We start from the raw sequence: 22285 nt of genomic DNA on the forward strand, positions 1-22285 counted from the left end.
CTATGGCCGAGTTCAAAAAGGGTGTTGCCTGTGTTCTTCTCTAGGATTTTGATGGAATCTTGTCTCACATTTAGATCTTTCATCCATTTTGAGTTTATCTTTGTGTATGGTGCAAGAGAGTGGTCTAGTTTCATTCTTCTGCATGTGGATGTCCAATTTTCCCAGCACCATTTATTGAAGAGACTGTCTTTCTTCCAATGGATAGTCTTTCCTCCTTTATCGAATATTAGTTGCCCATAAAGTTCAGGGTCCACTTCTGGATTCTCTATTCTGTTCCACTGATCTATGTGTCTGTTTTTGTGCCAGTACCACACTGTCTTGATGACCACAGCTTTGTAGTACAACCTGAAATCTGGCATTGTGATGCCCCCAGATATGGTTTTCTTTTTTAAAATTCCCCTGGCTATTCGGGGTCTTTTCTGATTCCACACAAATCTTAAAATAATTTGTTCTAACTCTCTGAAGAAAGTCCATGGTATTTTGATAGGGATTGCATTAAACGTGTATATTGCCCTGGGTAACATTGACATTTTCACAATATTAATTCTGCCAATCCATGAGCATGGAATATTTTTCCATCTCTTTGTGTCTTCCTCAATTTCTTTCAGAAGTGTTCTATAGTTTTGAGGGTATAGATCCTTTACATCTTTGGTGAGGTTTATTCCTAGGTATCTTATGCTTTTGGGTGCAATTGTAAATGGGATTGACTCCTTAATTTCTCTTTCTTCTGTCTCATTGTTAGTGTATAGAAATGCCACTGACTTCTGGGCATTGATTTTGTATCCTGCCACGCTACCGAATTGCTGTATGAGTTCTAGCAATCTTGGGGTGGAGACTTTTGGGTTTTCTATGTAGAGTATCATGTCATCGGCGAAGAGGGAGAGTTTGACTTCTTCTTTGCCAATTTGGATGCCTTTAATGTCTTTTTGTTGTCTGATTGCTGAGGCTAGGACTTCCAGTACTATGTTGAATAGCAGTGGTGAGAGTGGACATCCCTGTCTTGTTCCTGATCTTAGGGGAAAGGCTCCCAGTGCTTCCCCATTGAGAATGATATTTGCTGTGGGCTTTTCATAGATGGCTTTTAAGATGTCGAGGAATGTTCCCTCTATCCCTACACTCTGAAGAGTTTTGATCAGGAATGGATGCTGTATTTTGTCAAATGCTTTCTCTGCATCCAATGAGAGGATCATATGGTTCTTGGTTTTTCTCTTGCTGATATGATGAATCACATTGATTGTTTTACGGGTGTTGAACCAGCCTTGTGTCCCAGGGATAAATCCTACTTGGTCATGGTGAATAATTTTCTTAATGTACTGTTGGATCCTATTGGCCAGTATCTTGTTGAGAATTTTTGCATCCATGTTCATCAGGGATATTGGTCTGTAATTCTCCTTTTTGGCGGGGTCTTTGTCTGGCTTTGGAATTAAGGTGATGCTGGCTTCATAGAACGAATTTGGAAGTACTCCATCTCTTTCTATCTTTCCAAACAGCTTTAGGAGAATAGGTATGATTTCTTCTTTAAACGTTTGATAAAATTCTCCTGGGAAGCCATCTGGCCCTGGACTCTTGTGTCTTGGGAGGTTTTTGATGACTGCTTCAATTTCTTCCCTGGTTATTGGCCTGTTCAGGTTTTCTATTTCTTCCTGTTCCAGTTTTGGTAGTTTGTGGCTTTCCAGGAATGCGTCCATTTCTTCTAGATTGCCTAATTTATTGGCGTATAGCTGTTCATAATATGTTTTTAAAATCGTTTGTATTTCCTTGGTGTTGGTAGTGATCTCTCCTTTCTCATTCATGATTTTATTAATTTGAGTCTTCTCTCTCTTCTTTTTAATAAGGCTGGCTAATGGTTTATCTATCTTATTAATTCTTTCAAAGAACCAACTCCTGGTTCTGTTGATCTGTTCCACAGTTCTTCTGGTCTCGATTTCGTTGAGTTCTGCTCGAATCTTTATTAACTCCCTTCTTCCCTTGGGTGTAGGATCTATTTGCTGTTTTTTCTCTAGCTCCTTTATGTGTAAGGTTAGCTTTTGTATTTGAGTTCTTTCCAGTTTTTGAATGGATGCTTGTATTGCGATGTATTTCCCCCTTAGGACTGCTTTTGCTGCATCCCAAAGATTTTGAACGGTTGTATCTTCATTCTCATTAGTTTCCATGAATCTTTTTAATTCTTCCTTAATTTCCTGGTTGACCCTTTTATCTTTTAGCAGGATGGTCCTTAACCTCCATGTGTTTGAGGTCCTTCCAAACTTCTTGTTGTGATTTAGTTCTAATTTCAAGGCATTATGGTCCGAGAATATGCAGGGGACAATCCCAATCTTTTGGTATCGGTTCAGACCCGATTTGTGACCCAATATGTGGTCTATTCTGGAGAAAGTTCCATGTGCGCTTGAGAAGAATGTGTATTCAGTTGAGTTTGGATGTAAAGTTCTGTAGATATCTGTGAAATCCATCTGGTCCAGTGTATCATTTAAAGCTCTCGTTTCTTTGGAGATGTTTTGCTTAGAAGACCTATCGAGTATAGAAAGAGCTAGATTGAAGTCACCAAGTATAAGTGTATTATTATCTAAGTATTTCTTCACTTTGGTTAATAATTGATTTATATATTTGGCAGCTCCCACATTCGGAGCATATATATTGAGGATTGTTAAGTCCTCTTGTTGAATAGATCCTTTAAGTATGATATAGTGTCCCTCTCCATCTCTCACTACAGTCTTTGGGGTAAATTTTAGTTTATCTGATATAAGGATGGCTACCCCTGCTTTCTTTTGAGGACCATTCGAATGGTAAATGGTTCTCCAACCTTTTATTTTCAGGCTGCAGGTGTCCTTCTGTCTAAAATGAGTCTCTTGTAGACAGCAAATAGATGGGTCCTGCTTTTTTATCCAGTCTGAAACCCTGCGCCTTTTGATGGGGTCATTAAGCCCGTTCACATTCAGAGTTACTATTGAGAGATATGAGTTTAGTGTCATCATGATATCTATTCAGTCTTTGTTTTTGTGGACTGTTCCACTGAACTTCCTCTTAAAGGGGAATTTTAAGAGGCCCCCTTAAAATTTCTTGCAGAGCTGGTTTGGAGGTCACATATTCTTTTAGTTGCTGCCTGTCTTGGAAGCTCTTTATCTCTCCTTCCATTTTGAATGAGAGCCTTGCTGGATAAAGGATTCTTGGTTGCATGTTCTTCTCATTTAGGACCCTGAATATATCCTGCCAGCCCTTTCTGGCCTGCCAGGTCTCTGTGGAGAGGTCTGCTGTTACCCTAATACTCCTCCCCATAAAAGTCAGGGATTTCTTGTCTCTTGCTGCTTTAAGGATCTTCTCTTTATCTTTGGAATTTGCAAGCTTCACAATTAAATGTCGAGGTGTTGAACGGTTTTTATTGATTTTAGGGGGGGATCTCTCTATTTCCTGGATCTGAATGCCTGTTTCCCTTCCCAGATTAGGAAAGTTTTCAGCTAGAATTTGTTCAAATACATATTCTGGCCCTCTGTCCCTTTCGGCGCCCTCGGGAACCCCAATTAAACGTAGGTTTTTCTTCCTCAGGCTGTCGTTTATTTCCCTTAATCTATCTTCATGGTCTTTTAATTGTTTGTCTCTTTTTTCCTCAGTTTCCCTCTTTGCTATCAACTTGTCTTCTAGGTCACTCACTCGTTCTTCCACCTCGTTAACCCTCGTCGTTAGGACTTCTAGTTTGGATTGCATCTCATTCAATTGATTTTTAATTTCTGCCTGATTAGCTCTAAATTCTGCAGTCATGAAGTCTCTTGAGTCCTTTATACTTTTTTCTAGAGCCACCAGTAGCTGTATAATAGTGCTTCTGAATTGGCTTTCTGACATTGAATTGTAATCCAGATTTTGTAACTCTGTGGGAGAGAGGACTGTTTCTGAATCTTTCTTTTGAGGTGAGGTTTTCCTTCTAGTCATTTTGCTCAGTGCAGAGTGGCCAAAAGCAAGTTGTATTGGGAAAAAGAGAAAAAGAGAGGAGAGAAAGAAGGAAAGAAAAGACAAGCGAAAAAAAAAACGAAAAAAAAAAGAAGAAAAAGAGAAAGAAAAAGAAAGGAGAAAAAAAGGGGGTGGGGGAAGGAAACAAATCAAAAAGCAAAACAAAACAAAAACAAAAACAAAAACAAACAAACAAAAAAAGAACCACCGGGGAGTATCTTCTGATTCTGTGTTCTTTAAGTCCCTTGGCTTCTCCTGGAAGTTGTCAGTCTAGCTGATCTTCTGGGGGAGGGGCCTGTTGTGCTGATTTTCAGGTGTTAGCAGTTGGGGGAGCTGCTGTGCCCCTGCCTGGTGCAGGGCTCAGTGGGGGTTGTTTACCCCGTGAGGCCGCAGGAGGAACAGCCCCAGTGGCGGGGCAGCTCTGGAAACCTGGATTCAGCTCCGGCAGGAACTCCGTCTGCAGGGCCTGGAGGCTCCCGGGCGGGGCCGCTGATCTGCTCAGCTGGGGCAGGAGCGTCCTTGCGGTCCTGGGCCCTCCCGGCCTCTGCCCCTCCCGGGGGAGGCCGGATCCTGGGCTGAGTCCCGGCGCCCTGTGCTCCGGAGCCTGCGCTGTTGGATTCGCGCTCCCGGGCCGCGCAGCCCCCTCCGCGGAGCTGCCGCCCGAGCCCCTCCGAGCTGCTCCTGGAACCGCGCAGCCCCCTCCGCACGGAGCCTCTTCCTCTGCCCGAGCCCCTCCGAGCTGCTCCCGGGGCCGCGCAGCCCCCTCCGCGGAGCCGCCGCCCGAGCCCCCCGAGCTGCTCCGGGTCCCGCCGGTCCCGCCGTGCGCGCTGCAGCCCTTGGGGAGCTCGGCGCACTCTCCTGGGCGCGCAGTTGCTGTTACTGTCCCAGGGAACCCGAGGGCATCCTCGCCCTCCTGGGTCCTGCTCCAACTCCCCACGAGCCCCTTTCCGCCCGGGAAGGTCGGTGCAGCTCCTGCTCCTCCGGGACGGGGCTCTCCTGTCCTGGGGACACTCGCCCCGGCCTCAGCCCGGCTCCTCGCGGGGCCCCTCCCCCTTGGAGGCCTTTTGTTCCTTTATTTCTTTTTCCCCGTCTTCCTACCTTGATAGATGCGCGAACTCTTCTCACTGTAGCATTCCAGCTGGTCTCTCTTTAAATCTCAGGCCGAATTCATGATTTTCAGGATAATTTGAAGGTTTTCTAGGTAGTTTGGTGGAGACAGGTGATTTGGGGACCCTACTCTTCCGCCATCTTGCTCCTCCCCCTACTTTTAGCTCTTATACTAAGATCTCTGGTCATTTGAGATAATTTCCGTGGATGATGAGATGTAGATGTTGAGGTTCATTTTCTCCATGCAGATGTCTAATTGTTGAAAAAACTATCCTTCTCCCTTTGATTTACCTTAACACCTTTGTTGGAAATCAATGGAGCATAAAAGTGCGGGTCTGTTTCTAGACTCAATTCTGTTCCATCAATCTATATGTCTATCCTTATACCATACTATACTGTCTTCAATCTGACTCTTTTCTATAAAGGCTTCACACAGAGCTCTCCCTTCTATTAACATTTTTACTCAGATGTATTGATTCCACTAGTGGAGTCCAAATTCTCTCACCATCAATCGTGACTGGGTTAGATTTCCAAATCCTGTTCTTGCCTAGGATATTTTCTCCTTAGCATAGCTTCTTTAGATAACCAATCCTGTCCATTTCATGTGGTTCTTAACAGTTTAATTCTCAGAGGGTAGTCTTATTTTAAAATTTTGAAGCTTAGTTCACAATAACTCTGTGGAGGTGAGTTTCCTTGGCTTAGAATGTCAATCCTCAGGGGTGAAGGGTGGGTGGGTTTCATATATATTTGTTTTGAGCAGATTCTATCACGTGGCAATTAATTAATAATGATGACACCTGTATAATGCTCACTAGGTTTTAAGCATTACTGTTTTAATAGCTGCCTTAGGATTTATTAAACCCTCACAATTATACCTACCTTCTTTCAGGTAGGTACTATTCTTCTTCTTCTACGGGAGAGAAACAGGGCCACATAGACATTGAGTAATTTGCTGAAATGATTTGTGAGAAACTATTTTGTGCCAGTAAGTAGAGGAGATATGCTTCAGTGATGTACTGATGCCTGTTTAATAACCGACATATACCCTCAAAGGTTTGTGATAAATTTTACTGGTATAAATGATGGGTGGCACACAATTTACAAATAATAAAAAAAATAACACTCTATTGTAAATTCTACACAGCCAATCGATTCTCATAGAATGCTTTCATTGATTTTTGTTGAACTCATGTATCTGTGGCCAAACTTTGGTTGCAGTTCAACTATGATCTGACAAAATCAGACAAGGAATGAATGCTTGATTACTCTCTGGTTCAGAAAAGAAGTCCCTCACATCATTGACAAATGAGTGTAGTTTTGACATGAATGTTGGTATTTTCGATTTATTACCAAGACAGTAAAGATATATATTAGAACTTTAATCATTTGCCAATGATGTAAGCAATTTCTCTGCTGACCTCAATGATATTTTTTGTATATTGGAAGAATATTTTCTCATTTTTTTGTGTTATTCATAATATAACAGCTATAGACATGATACCCTTAATAAGTTTATTCTGCATTATTAACATTTTATCCTTGTATGTCTTAAGTGTAGACAACCAACAAAACAATACATCAAGCCTTTATTTGTAGTTGGTTGATTTCTATGATGTAAATACTCCCACAATGGCTGATTTCAAACCACTAATGTGATAGTATTGAAAACAGAGTTCAAAAAAGATGTGCAGTAGCACATCATTCTATAGTACTTCTACCATAGAGAGAGGAGAATGGTAAATAACCTCAAGATAATAGTCAAATGTAGTAAAATCATTAGGAAGTAATGAGTTTTAATATGCCTTTTTTAGTGGTAAGTTGATATAATTTAATATTTGAGAGTGGTTGCATTTAACAATTGATTCTCAAAATTGCTAAAATTCAACAGTTCTTGCTGGTCAGTCTGAGCTGGCTTCAGCATGCCACTGCACGCTTTGATACCAGGCAGCAAAACCACTATGCTCTTGAGCCATTCTTCAGTGTGGTATTAAAGTATTACTAGAATATATTTCCATACCAATACAGGTATGGTGGTATGAAGCAGGTAAGATATATTGCATTTCTTCATTTTTCTAAATCACATTAATTCCTATTAGATGTACCACTCATCAAGGTTAAGGAGTCCAACTTGAGGAACCTCCATGCTCAACCATACAGGTACCCTCAGGCTCACACAGGTCAGGAACATGGCAATGGACCATTGGTGGTCTGTCCACATTGCCATCACTTCATTCATCCTCCCCAGGCCCACCTGAAAGGCAGGGCCCTCCCCCTTGGTGGTATCAGATAAGGTCCCAGTACTGGTGATGGCACTCTAGTGCTAAGGGTGTCCTGGGGGATAAGGCCCTGAGCACAGCCACCTCCATCTGTGGCCACACTATCTCCAGGCTAATGCATTCAAATAAAGCCTTCCTTTGCCTTTTCTTCCTCTGGTGCATATCCACTGAGGCTGGCCACTCCCTCTCCAGCCCAGCAAGCAGCTGCCTTCCCACTGCTCTCAGACAGTTCAGCCCAATCACCTGGATGCACTTATATCTCCAACATTGGGAAGTTTCTTTCAGTGTTATCTGTAGGATAAGCAGGGAGAAAGCTTTCACACTTTCCTGGTGAGACTACTTTAAAAAAGAGACAATAACATTAATTTATTACTGAGAGAATCACTGAAGCAGCCTGGGCAAAATGAAATGAGGCTTTAAAAAGTAAAATCGGGGAGGGGTGCCTGCGTGGCTCAGTCAGTTGGGCTGGGCACCAGATTCCTGATTTCTTGGGTCATGATCTCCAGGTTCCCTGTTGGGCTCTCCCTCCTTCTGCCCCTCCTCCCCTCAAATAAATATACAAAAAAAAATTTTTTTTTAAAGTCAAGTCAGGGCCTCCTGACTGGCTTAGTCCATGCAGCAGGCAACTCTTGAGCTTGGGGTTGTGGGTTCAAGCTCCACATTGGGTGTAAAGATTACTAAAAAATAAAATCTTAAAAAAAGTGAAGTCAGAAGCATGAACATTTTTTTAAATGCTTCACTTGTAACAAGTACTCAGATATAATTTTTTGCCTCCAGGAATCAAGAATAATTAGTGCTGATTAGTGTTTTCTGTTTAACCTTTATAAGCAAGGCTCCCTCTTTCCACTACTCTATTAATTCTCATCTTCTCCTCACACAACATATTTGGAAATCTTCCTGATTTCATTTGACATCAGAAAGACATGCTTTTGCTCTCTTGGCATGCTGGAGAAACAAATCAATTCCTTCTCCCAGATAGGGTGATGAAAGCCCTTCTCTGCAGTGCTTTCTATTGCTATGGTAACAGAAGATGGGATTTCCCAAGGGAACCAGATTTTTATATACACAGAGAAAGGCATTCTTTAAAAGCTTGATCCCTTTTTTGTTGCTGCGTGTATCATACTATCAATGTAATAAGCTGAGTACTGAAGAAAAAATAGGACGACACCAAACCTTTTCATATAGGTGTGGAGTAAGACCTCCATTGTATCGAGACCCTCAGTGAAAGGGAGTCAGTTTTTAAAGTTTTAAATATTGTGGCTTTGCTATTATAAGTAGAATGATTTGCAAAATTTGCAAAGGGTAAGTTTTCTTAGAAGAACATAGAAGAGATTTGATTTATGAACTCTCAAATGGCAGATAGACTTAAAATATAAGTAAGTAGTATCAATACTTCCAGTCACAGGAAGACTTACAACAGTGTGATATGGTGAAGGAGATGATGAGAGACTTAGAGTAGAACAGATATTTTGTGTAATGGTGGTGCTTTCCACTTCTGTAATTTCCTCCCTGGAAAGTACATAATAGTTGGACATTTCATGGACGAAATCTTATGAGAAGGAATTCAGGAGGTATGATTCTTTCCATGGCAGCCCCTCAATCAGATAAGGGGACCCAACCTCCTTTAATCTGTTGGCTCATCTAAAGGCATTACTGTAGGGTGGCTTTTTAGGCTCAGGCACTTCTGTGGAAGGAGCAAAGAACAGTTTTGAAATATGCAGCAGGGCTGGATTTGTTGTTGTTGTTTTAAGATTTTATTTATTTATTCATGAGAGACACAGAGAGAGAGGCAGAGACACAGACAGAGGGAGAAGCAGGCTTCTTCCATGCAGGGAGCCTGACGAGGGACTCAATCCCAGGTCTCCAGGATCACACCCCAACCTGAAGGCGGTGCTAAACCACTGAGCCACCCGGGCTGCCCTGGATTTGGTTTTATGTGAGGAAAATACATACAGATATACACATCTGTCATATGAGTGCTTCTTAACTAAAATTCCAAAGATGTTTTGGGACTGGACAAAAGCAGATCCTGCTCAAAACGACTTTTCTGGAATATCTTGAGTTCCTAAATGGAGAGGTTTGGGAAGAAGGGAATAAATACCTTGATGGGTGGCTGAGCGGTTTAGGGTCACCTTCGGGCCAGGGCGTGATCCTGGAAACCCAGGATCGATTCCCACTTTGGTCTCCCTGCATGGAGCCTGCTTCTCCCTCTGCCTGTGTCTCTGCCTCTCTCTGTGTGTCTCTCATGAATAAATGGGTGAAATCTTAAATAAATAAATAAATAAATACATACATACATACATACCAAATAAATAAATACATACCTTGATGGTAGCTTCCAACCTGCTTATTATAGAAGTGCTTCTGCAACTGTCCCATTACTGACACCTTATATATTATGCTCTTGCAAATCCAGAGATTAAAGTTTGTTGGTTTTCCCTCTGGTCTCTGATGAGGTTTAAAGAGTGCTGTTGAAATGATATGACAAATTTAAAATAAAGGTAAAGTGCCACTTGGCTGTGCTCTAAAAGATACACAGATACCTTCATTCTGTTATCAGGTAGAAGGAGTGACGTTTCTAGGGAGCTGATGAGAAGGTAACAATTGGCAAAGTGGATAAAGGTTGTTCTCTGTTCTCTCTATTCTTGACAAGGACATGGATAAGTAGAAACATTATGAGTCATTTTAAACAATCAAGTTGCAAGCAAGCCAGAGAGGTGAGGTCAGAGAGTCTCAGCTTACAAAAGGAGAAACAGGTAACTGATAATGTATTCGAACAGCAAAGGAAGAACCTGGATCAGTGGCAATTATGTGCCAGGAAGAGATGGTGTAAAGAACCGCTTAAAAGAACTTCTGACAAAAGATTAAAAAGTAAAAGTTTCCAATGTGAACTTTTTAATGACTGTGATAATGTCATGACCCTTGATGTAAATGAAAAGAACAAAAATAACCAGAGTAAAGATATTTGAAATCCATAATGAAATGTTTTTGGGTCATACCACTAATTGAGTAATTTAGACTGGGAAGTTATTTTGAAGGTCTTTTTCAAGATTTCTTGAAAGCTGCCTATTTTGCCCTCCACCTCATTCAACAAAGCGAGAAAGGTTAGGGATTTTGAAATTATAGTAAGTAATTATTGCTCTGCCTGGAAGAGCAATTTTTTTAAAATTCTGGGAGCTTCGGGACCCTAGAAGTCTACCAAGTATCTCAAATATTTTTTTAAAAGATTTTATTATTTTAGGAGGATGCAGAGGGAGAGGGAGAAGCAGACTCCCCACTGAGCATGGAGTCCGACTTGGGGCTCAATTCCAGGAGCCCAGATCATGACCTGAGCTGAAGGCAGACACTTAACCTACTGGGCCACCCAGACGCCCCTATCTCAAACATTTTTAAACAGAAGCTGTGATCTAGCAAATGTTTCATTTATGTCTCATGATAATGTCTCTGACCATCTAGGGGGAAAACACTCATTCCTCTTTAGTTTCCAGTTCCTGTGTAGAACCTACTGCCTACGTCAGTGTGGAGAGGCAATATAGCAACCGTGATTGCTGGCATTATTTGCTTCCTCTTCGGCAAGCACTTTATTGCTTACTCTGCCATATAATGTTCCAGGGACTGCGTGTAGAGTGATGGAAGCAGCCCCTGCCCTCATGGATCATACTATCCAGTCAGATCCTCTTCTTCATAGCCCTTAGGACTCCAGGGGTGGTGCTAACCTAAGGCGTCTCCTTGGTTTCCTCACTAAAAGTTGGGTTAAGGCCATTTTTTCTATCGTCAGGCCTCATAGGCTTTAAACTCTAGGGCTGCAAATTCTGTGAATTTAAAAGTTGCCCATGCAAAAAACTTCAGTCAGCTTTGACATGCTCAGGCTTTTCCTTAGCCTTCAGCATCCGAAAACTTTTTCTCTTTCCCTTAAATATCTCTTGACTCATCCTTTTTTTCCAATCCCCTCGACCCCTCCTTATCTCATTATCTGTCACCTGTTCCCTTAATGGCCTCCTTGCCTTCTCTCCTAACACTTCTCATCCATCTGTCCTTCCCACTGCCTCACTGCTGCTAGAGTTACCTTATTAAAAAATGCAACTATTCATGCCATGTCCTCTAATAATTGGCAGTGGTGCCCTAACTTCCCGGCCCGCTTTAAAGGGCTTACAAGGCCGCCCTGGCCTACCTGACCCATCTCATTTTCTGCTACTCTCTGCAAGACTAGCTCTGAGTATTGTCTTTGCACACGGATGCCCTGTGCACCTTTTATATGTGTTCTCTTTTTCCGATGCTCCGTATAAAGACCCCCGAGGATATATTTTCCAGCAGGCACTTGTTGGAGACTCAGATCCGGGGCCACCCAGGGACTCGTCTGCAGGCCGTCAGGACTCCCTAGATCCCGCGGGACGGGGCTTCCTCTGGGGAGGGTGGTGGCGGCGGCAGCCCCGGGCCGATGCCCGCGCCCCGCGCCCCGCGCCGCCCCTGCACGCTGTGCCGGCCTCCCGCGCGCCCCCTGGCCGCCCCTGCATCTGGACCTGCGCTCAGCCCCGGCGCATCCGAAGCCGGGAGCCCTGGGAAACCCCGCACCCTGCCCGCCGCCCCCCCGCGCAGGTGCACTGGCCTCCCCGACCCTGTCCGCAGGGAGCGTTCGCGCACCGAGGGGGCTCGGGTGAAGAGGCCCGCGGACCCTCGCACGGTGGGCCCCTGGCTGCCGCCGGCGGGACCCCTGAGGATGTGCCGTGACCTGCGGGTCGCTGCGGCCTTGGACCTTTGCGGTCGTCGGATTGGGCCCCCGGGGGCCCCGTAAGGCCTTGGCTGTCCGAGTCCTCCTTCTCCCCTGAAGGTCCTAGGCTTGCGGCTGGGGTACGTGCCTTGACTCCCCGGCTCTGGCCTCGGGCGGTACCGTCCCTGCGTAGCCTTTGGGCCAGAACCTGGCCCCCCGCCCGGCCTGGCCTCCGGGAGGAAGTACCCCACGTGGTGACTGAGGGCGGGGGAAGGGGCACGAGGCACCACGGAGGGTTGGCGCGTGCTTGACAGGTGACGCGAAGCCAGACCTCTTGCAGAGGGGTCTCCCGGAGGGGCCCCCGGCACCTGGGGCACGCAGGTGTTACTCCCTTAGATCACGCTGCTTCGGGCAAGAGGTGTTGCAGCAGCACCTGGGGCCTGATCGGGGTCCTTGGGCCGCCAGCCCCTCCTCTCCCTGCCCCTGCATCTGGCCTCACACCTTCCTCTCCTACAGCAACGTTGCGCACTGTGCGGGCTCCACCTGCACCCTCTTTGTTTAAAAAAGAAGAAAACAAAACCCGGAGGAAGCACCAGCCTGAGCAGGAGGGTGCAGGCGGGACAGCCCTCCGGCGTGGGGAGCAGTACCCAGGACGAGGGGGGCCAGGAGGACGTGGGCAGTGGGGGCGTAGGGAACACCTGGGAAGACAGCGAGCGGCACTGCGGCACCAGCTGCAAGGGCCTGGGGGAGGGGGGTGCTCAGGAAAGGGGAGGTACTCTTAGGTCCTGCGCTGAAGACCACACTGGGTTTGGTGGGAGGCCAGGAAGGGAGCTCAATGCGGCGAGGACAAGCTCGCGGGGACAGCCTAGGGAGCCTGGTGCTGCAGAATCTGGGGGCAGCACACCTGGAGACCCGAGAGAGGCAGGAAGTCACCTGTGCTTGAAAGACGCACTGTGTCCACACACCGATGCACGTGTTGGTTGTATCTAGATGCCAGTTAGACAAATGATAATGAAACTTGCTTCGGGTGTTCTGAGCCTGGTGCTGTGCTGAATGCTCTGTATTTTGCCTACTTTTACGTTGGAACTCCATTATTATAGACGAGACACCTGAGGCAAAGAGATGAACGTCCCCCCAAAAAGACAGAAGGGGTAGGGACAGCAGCGTGCAGATCCAGGTCTGATTATACAGCATATGTCTGTATGAAAATCATGCTGGGACTTTGCGACGTCCTAAGCTCTAGAGCTAAAACAAAACACAGGAAAAAAAAAAGTAAAATCATGCCGAAGTTTGAAAAAAAGAATTGTCTAAATAGATGTTGAAATTGAAAAAGAAAAAGACTTGTGTAAACAGTCATCCGCTAGTTTTTCAGATAGGTGATGTGCCTTTTAAAAAATTCTCAACACCTATTTTTAGAAAGGTACAACTTCTTTACACAATGATTTAAAAACAGTAATTGCTCATCTAGGAATAATAATGATGACATTTCTCCCTCTTGACTGCTATACACTCTGAAATTCTAGTTGGTATTTGACAAAGTTTTATTTTGATTGGACTACAGAGGAAAAAATGTTACACAAACCACAAGCATAGTAATTTGTGGTTCTTTCGGTGTTACAGTGATTTATGTAAAATAGAAATTTTCATTTAAAATACATAATCTATGGCAACCGACACAGAAGCAGCACTTGACTCTGAGACCCCTCCATGTTTTGAAATCCTAATGAGGATGGCATCCAGAGCTTGTGCAAGCAGGTTTAATTAATTCTGAGAAGTGCAGTTTCTCCTAGCAACAGCATCTTTTTTTTCAAATTAAAGTCAAAAGCTAACTTGAAAAAGCTGAGTAATATTTTCAAAGTAAGTAAATATCCTGACATAAAGCAATTATAGAACTATCTAGGTTTTCTAATCATAGAATTATAATCATAATAGTGTCTAATTTTAAGGTAACCAAATAGGTAAGATCAAATGAAATTAGTGTTAAACTGTGCTAAGCCTCTCTTTGCCATTCAACATTTCCATTAGAGAAGTCAGGTAATTTATCACTTTGAGGACAGTACAGACGCTTTCTCTTGAGAGTGTCTTGTTAGATGATTGAAATGAGAAAGAAATGTGGATAGAAGAAAATCAATGCTTTTCTTAACTTTGTTCAGGAGGATATGAAAAAGAGGCCTTTTTTTTTTTTCTTTTTTCAGCCTTGCCTTACACCCAGATAAAACTCTCGTTGCAACTGGCCAAGTTGGGAAGGAGCCATATATATGTATATGGGATTCCTATAATGTCCAGACTGTGTCTATTCTTAAAGATGTCCATACACATGGAGTTGCCTGCCTGGCTTTCGACTCAGATGGACAGGTGTGTGTCTTTTTCCATTTCCGTTTTCTTTAATGACTTCTCACAAGTCACCCAGAATTACAGTGCACATAGCTTATAAGCTCAGAAGGCCCACTGACCCTTGCTGCTTCCCCTTGTCCACCTCCTAGAATCCTCTCCTGTCAGAACCTTTCCAGCTGTCTCGTTGATACCCAGCTCTGGGTAGGTTCCAGTTTTGTTTCCCCTAGTCTCACCATCTGATGAAAAGCCTCCAGAAGCAAGTCATGAACTCGAGTTGATTGGACCTATTGTGACTCAGCAATTCCACTCTATCTTCCATTTTAGCTTCCTAAATTTGAAATCAGTGTTGGACCTAACCTTTTTCATAGACTTCAAGCCCTGAGCATCTCCTTTGCTTTTAGAGGATAGCACCACCTCCTAATAATTCACTGAGAAGATTCTCTTTAACTCTTTACCTCAAGGTCTCTTCTAACTGCTGCTTCTCCCTATCCACTCCTGCAATTCAAGCAGCCACTGAGTTACGTGTATTTGAGTATCTTTACAGTCCCTCTGAGTGCATTTTCACCTTCCAGTTCTCTGCCACCATCCTTTAGGTTCCAAATCCATGCCCTGCCTGACAGTTTGAATAACCTCTAACTTGGCTTCACACTGTTTCATGCTAACACATTTCGCCAACTGAAAAAAGTGTGAGAGTATTATTTTAAAAAAACACCAAAAGTCCCATTTGTTCAGATTGGCAGTGGTTGACTTCCTGACTAAATTCAATGAATGTTAGCATGCAGACACAAGTACAAATGTGAATGTAGGCTTAGATGTGTACTCATAAGCACATTCTCTGATTTTGTTTTTGTAACAAACTTCAGAATTTGTTCTGAAGCATTACAAGAAAAACGTAATGCAGCAGAAGGAAATCCAGCTTTAACATTGACTTCTTTGTTATTTTGTGTTAGAATCTTAGCTGTTCTCTTTTAGATTCCATTTGGAAGGGTGAGGGTTAGGGTGGACTGCATGGTACTCAACTGTCAGCTGAGAAAAATAACCTATTTGCTTGTCATGATGGATTTCCCAGCTTGTTGGTGCCTATTGCTTCAGGTCTGCCTTATTCCCTGGACAGAGTTCACTGGAATCGAGTGATATTTAGAAAATGACAAATGGCCCATCACCTCTCAAACAACAAAAGGCAATAGAAATGCTTTTTAGGTAGCTCTGGGGCCTGTCACTACAAATGGACGAAATAGATTACTTTGGCTTTTTTTCAATCAAGAAATGTGGGTTTTACCTTAGTGCCCATGATTAAAAAAAGAAAAAAAAAAAGAATAAGCTAAATGAAATCCACACACTTCAAATTTTTCTTATATGGATAAAAATGCAACCACATATTATAATTTCCATTGCTGGAATGCTCTATTAAAACTTATAGCAGAGAAAAAAACCCTGCAAAGACACCCTTTCTTAAGGGCACATTTTTAAAACTTCCAACCAAGTATTTTTTTATAGTAAATGTTACTGATGTAACAGTTACAGTAAACCATCTTTACTGAAGAAAATGGAATAATCCCTGCAGAATGACACGTTTGCATTTAGCTAGATGTGACTGTGTGTCATTCTATATATATGCATACACACTCAACATACTGAGTGAAATACATAAGCTCAGATACTCTTATTACTTGGGTGCCACTGTGTTTTCAAAACCCTTTGACTTACATTATTTCACCAGTGCACACAATAATCCTACAAGGCAGACATAACAAGTATTTGGCATTCATTTTACAAACGAGAAAACGTAATGTTAATTTTCCAAGGTCGTATGTCTGGCTCCTCACAAGTCAAAAGAGAAGCCAGATCTACTTACACCCAGTCCAGGCCTCTCTGTCCGTTACACAGTGCTGTTTCCTTAAGCAAGGCGTCTTGCTAGAAGCTCTTAATACATGTTTTGGTGATCTCTATTTTGTACATACTTAAATGTGTTAAATTTTCTTTTCCCTTGAGAACAAGTTCTGCTATAAGCCCAGAGAATTTATGCCAGGAGATGAAGTACTAGATTACTTTTACCAGCATGCCCCCTGAAATGTTTGTGGAACTATGAAAATTAAGAATGAACATAATGTTCATTGATGGGTTTTCTTCCCTATGTGTTTGTCAAACCCTTTAATTTTGGCAGTTTGACAAGGCTTTTTTAGACCATAGAATCCTAGACTGTTTTAAATCTCACGTTAAGATTTTAAATTTAAAAATTTAAACAATTTGAGAAAAAAAATTGAACCTTGCCTTCAGGTTTTGTTCCTCTGATGTTCACCAGTTAAATCAGAGGCTTTGAGACAAATGAGTTACAACTTCTAGGTTTTTGAAGTTTCAGTATATGCTAATAGAAGTCATCTCTGATATCGTTAGTTGTGGACTTAAGATGGATTTTGAGAAATAATTTTTTTCCCTATGTTCAGTTTCTGGCCCTGGGTGGGGTAGTCAGTGACCATTTGTTGAAAGAAGTCATGGATAATAAGAAACGTGCCCATCTGTTTCAGCTATTAAATTGTTGTTCTTATTCTTAGCGTTTGGCCTCTGTGGGATTGGATGCCAAAAACACAGTCTGCATTTGGGACTGGAGGAAGGGAAAACTTCTGGCCTCCGCCACTGGCCACTCTGACCGGGTAAGAGGAGCTTGTTGGATGGATCCATGCAGTTTCCATAACTGTGAGGGAATTATGCAGTAGCTTCCAGAGTTGTACTGTTTTTAAAAGTAAATTTTCCATGATAAGATTTTTTCCTACATGTTCAACCTAAAAACTGACTTTAAAAAAATCAATTCATGATCAATAATTATGTCAGCATGATCTCTTCTGCTGATCGGTTGCTTTCTTTAAATTTTTACTACTTTTCATAGGCAATACAAGTTTTTGATACTGGCATTTAGCATCTTCATAGAATCAAAATAGGGTTGAATTTGAAATTGTATGTAAAGTTTAGATATATTCATTTAGAAATGGAAGTAGTTAGAAAATATTCACAAAATGTGTTTACAAGTGTATACATTTTAACTTTAAATGAATATAATGACAGTTCATTAAACTGTGGCCTGCTTATCATAATGGAGTCCATGTGATCAGAAATAATTCCATATAGTCACAGCAGGCAAGAGAGGTTATGAGGCAGATCATAAATGTATTTCTCCATGTATTATCTTGCATAATTTAAATAATTTGACCACTTTATTAATTTTCTAATTTCAAAAAAAGTGAATTTGCATGACTATCTTACACTGATGGCTAGCTTTATATTTCCCCTCAGTGTAAGTGTTCATGCAGAACGAGGCCTGAATTAGATATTCACAGTCTCTTCTTTTATGGGAACTCTAAAATTTTTTTTCATCTACTGATGGAGAATCATGATTTTAAGGTGACTCCATAGTTGTTGCTACACATTTGGGCAAATTGTACTCAAGGATCAAGTTCTCAGAAAGTCCAGGAATGACCAGCAGTGGAACTTTGGTGTTGGAAGAGGCCCAGCACCCTCCTGGTCCCAATGGTTTCTACCCCTGGCCACTTGTAAGAATTCTCTATGGAGACTTTTCAGTGTAGTGATCCTTAATTAAGCTCTACTCGCAGGTTATTAACTTATTGGTAGTTAATTGGTATTAACTTCGTACTTAATGAACAGGTTGAAAATATTTGTGGTGCTCACATTTTGGATATGTTTCTGCTTATGATAATCCCATCATATCTTATAAAGTAAGTTGGATTAGACTATATCAATATGTGAATTTCTTACTGTTTTGCTCATGTATTTTACACCTTCCATTTAGAAGTAAATTGTGAAAAGTATAATGCTACTCTAGTGCAAACTCTATCATTTTGAGAGCCTAGAATGTTTTAATGAAATACTGTTCTTTTAGAACACTGTTCTCCAAGACCCCATAATTTGTATCACACAGTTTTGTTCTTTATTACTGGTGCCAATATGAATTATTACTGGCTCCTTATGGGCAAATGATTATCTTCAAGATTATTTTAGTGGCTAAAATACTTAATCTCTAGCACTCATTTGTGTAATGAGTGCTTTATAGCCTATAAAATGATTGTACATACATTATCTTAATTGATCTCAGAACTGAGGGGTTATTTTATAGATGCTAAAACTAGCCTGAGATTGCCTAGCTAAAATAGGCTCCGAGTCTCATTGGAACTTGGTACTTGGACCAAGTGCTCTTTCTTCAGTGCTCTTTCTGTGGTCTATAATTGTTCCTGTCTACCTAACTGAAGGTTATAGGTCCTCCTTTTCTCTCTGATGATTGGTCCATATTTCTCCTTCCTATGTGATGAGAAATTAGCAGCCTAAGCTCTTTCTCTGATTTAGACTCCAGCCCTGACAATTATTCCTTCTCTCTATTAGAGCTTCACAGAATGTGGTCCATGGACTGACTGCATAAGAATCTCTTGGGGTCTGTTTAAGAATGCAGCTGCTTGGACCCAATTTCATACCCACTAAATCAAAATCTTTCAGCTGGGCTGGTAAAATATGCACTTTGAACAATTGCCACAGATGATCTGACCCTCAAGGTTGACCGGTTCTTCTCTTCCTCGTTCCCAAAATGGAAAACTGCCTGCAAACTGTCTGGTAGCTTTTCTTAAAGAATGATAAATAGTTTTAGTGGATATGTTTTCAGTTCCTTGGAAAACTGAAAATATAATAGTATTTTGAGTCAGATTAAAATGCTACGCTAAAGGACTATTTCAGGTGGGCTAAGTTAGGTGCCAAATAAATGCCTCTGCCTTATGTTTATGAATGTTAACTTCTATGATTATGAGAAAGTATCAGCCACATTGAATTGCAGTTGACTATTAAACATTTTCCTGCTTAAACACTTCATAATTCTTTTTATTTTTATTGCAAAGCTATCTCAAAGGCATTTTGTTATCATTATGGAGAGGTATAGAAAATTTGATAAAAAATTATTCTAAATCATTACAATTTGTTTACTCTGGGTGGACCAAGTTAAAATATGACACCAGCTTGTTTCAATGATGGTGGTTAATTATTATTTCTTTATTCAGGCCTAAGGTAAGTAGATATGATGCAACAAAACGTGTGTCAGCAACTCCTGATCCATTGCCAAGCCAAATGCCCCCATTGTTCAGTCTATGTAGGTAACATTGTGTTCTAAGTGTTAGGATAGAGTCTTGGCAGTTGAACTGATACCTGAAAGAAGGCAAAAATGCCTAAATGACCAACATAGCAATTTTTAATTGTTTTAAACAGATTTTTGATATTTCCTGGGATCCATATCAGCCAAACAGAGTGGTTAGCTGTGGAGTAAAACATATAAAGGTAAAGTAGTTTTTTAAAAAACATTTTTTTTGATACCTTGAATGAGAAGAATTTAACGTGCTTATGTACATAATTTGATGTTGAGAAGTGGCTCAGTTTTATTTGTGTATCTTAAATTTGGAGCTGTTTTACCTGTTTCTTTAATCTTGAAGCAAGCTGACATCAGCTGATGGGGCTCTTTCAGAACTACTATGAAAGGACCATCAAGTGGAGTCCCAGCAGGCAGCTGAAAAGAAAACTTTGTTAAATAAATGCTAAACTAAATACTCATAGTACTTCTAGGATTGCAAGTTTTAAAACAGTTCTGATTTTAATACTGTGAATTAAACTCTTATATTTTGATGAATGTTTTACACATACTGCATACCAAAACTTGGTCGTGTTGATACATTCTTTTAGAAGGAAGGTGCCATGTTGGGTTGGATATAGAAATAAAGGGATCCATAGTACAAACCTACCTAGGTCATTGGTTTTTAAATGCCTCTGTCTTCCCCTAGACTACACAGACTGAATTATCACAGGTGGCCCAGGATCTACCTTTGGCTATTTGCTTCATTCCATTTTGTTAAACAGGTAGCAAAGTCAACATCATTAACTTTCTTTGCTCCAATATAGCAAAAATTTCTGCTGGGCCCTGGGATATACCCCAGGATCTTCTCTCTACAGGTTTGTAGCTAATTGAGGTTAAAGTTCATAACTGAAAGAGTGTAAGGATTACTTGCTTGACTCCAGCAAGTGGAGATCTCTGCAGGTGTAAAAAAATACTGAGTTTTTGTCTAAATGGAGTGGGTATCTATATTATTCCCCCAACCAAATCCTCCTGTTTCCCAGTTCTTTTGTTCTTCTTCGAGTCTAGCTTTCTATGATCCTCCCCACTGTTCCTACTTCATGGTTAGAAAAGAATAGATGATGAGATGCTCAGAAATAAATATAATGAGGTATGCAAGACTTAGTTAAAGAATATTACAAACCTTTACAGAGGAATATAAAGGGAGACATGAGCAAGTGGAGAGATAACCTTGGTTCTGGACATGATGTCTAAAAATTACAAGGAATATCATTTCAATTATATTCAGTACAAGGTCAAATAACATCTCCAGAAGTTTTGTTATTGTCATATGACTTTTCTTTTTAAAGATTTTATTTATTCATGAGAGAGAGAGAGAGAGAGAGAGAGAGAGAGAGGCAGAGACACAGGCAGAGGGAAAAGCAGGCTTCATACAGGGAGCCCGACATGGGACTCAATCCCGGGTCCCCAGGATCAGGCCCTGGGCGGAAGGTGGCGCTAAACCGCTGAGCCACCTGGGCTACCCATGACAATTCTTTTTCATTTATTCTAAGTTAGTCTGGAAAGATAAAAAAATGAGAATAACCAAGAACTTGGATTAAAAAAAAAAAAGGATAGTGAAGAGGAAACTATATTACTATTTACTAAAACATATTATGAAATTAAAATAATTAAAATATATCAGATTGGGATAAGGATAAATAACAAAACAAGGCTGAGAAACAGACTTTAAAAGATATAAAAATTTAGAATATAAGAATAGTATCTACACCAGAGGGCCCTAGGACAGTTTGTTATCTATTTTGGGGAAAAAGTTGTATATTATTATTTCATACCCTACACTAGAATAAAGTCTTTATGAATCAAAGAGTTAAATGTTTAAAAAACTATAAAATAACAAGAAGAATATCTAAGTAAATGTTTAACTGCTCCTAAGTGTGTGAAAGGCCTTTCTGAGTGTAAAAACAAAGTAAGAAACCATAAAGAATAACTATTATAGATTCAATTATATAAACATTAAAACATTCTGTCTACCTGACCCTCACCCCGAAGAAACAAAGGAGGCAAACCAAAAAACAAGCAAAGTGTAAGCCACAAGCATGTTAGATAGAATTTTGGTTTGTCCTTGAAATGTCAAGACCTCTGACAAACCTGTAAAATGGACAAAGGACATGTGTAATTGACAAAAATAGAAACATTGTCATCTAATAGATATATGAAAGTCTAAATCTCATAAACCAGGAGTAGAAATTTTAAAATAACAATGTTTTTATTTTTAATCCATTAAAATGTACTTTTGCCAAAATTTAGTGAATGGACACTCTAAAACCTTGCTGGTGGACAGGTAAATGAGTACCAGAAATGAGTGTTCCTGGTCTTTCATTTCAGAAATTTGGTAATATCTATCAATAGCTTTAGAAATGTTAATATCCTTTGAGCCAGTAATTTCTTTTCAGTGTTAGTATGTGTGGTGCCAAAGAGAGCACAGCCAATAATTGCATATCTTGGAATTTATCTCAAGGAAATTGTTTGGAGTATGAACCTAGGATGGGTTCATTGTTGAATAACTTACCAATAGCAAATAAAACTAGACAAAAGAAGACATGAAGCCACCTGACCTCAGGTGGTTAAATAAAATATAGTATATCCATAGGAAGAAATGCTGTGCAACCATTACAAGTTATGATTTAGATGATTATTTGATGTTATTAGGAAATATGCAAGATTCATTTACAGTCTACTGGTTGGGGTAAATTTGTTGCTTTGATCATTTTTCTTTTTACTTTAGAAGTAAAGTATATTTTCATG

General features: G+C 41.1%; 1 protein-coding gene across 1 annotated transcript in view; it reads left to right on the top strand.

Annotated features, from left to right (window-relative positions):
• Nucleotides 1-22285, top strand: part of EML6 (EMAP like 6) — a 274701-nt gene that overhangs the window by 102694 nt on the left and 149722 nt on the right. The window contains 3 exon segments of the mRNA XM_038551275.1: nt 14226-14385; nt 16917-17015; nt 19621-19689. Coding sequence (XP_038407203.1) covers nt 14226-14385; nt 16917-17015; nt 19621-19689 — 328 coding nt within the window.

This window comes from Canis lupus, chromosome 10, assembly GCF_011100685.1.
Source record: "Canis lupus familiaris isolate Mischka breed German Shepherd chromosome 10, alternate assembly UU_Cfam_GSD_1.0, whole genome shotgun sequence".
Taxonomy (NCBI): domain Eukaryota; kingdom Metazoa; phylum Chordata; class Mammalia; order Carnivora; family Canidae; genus Canis; species Canis lupus.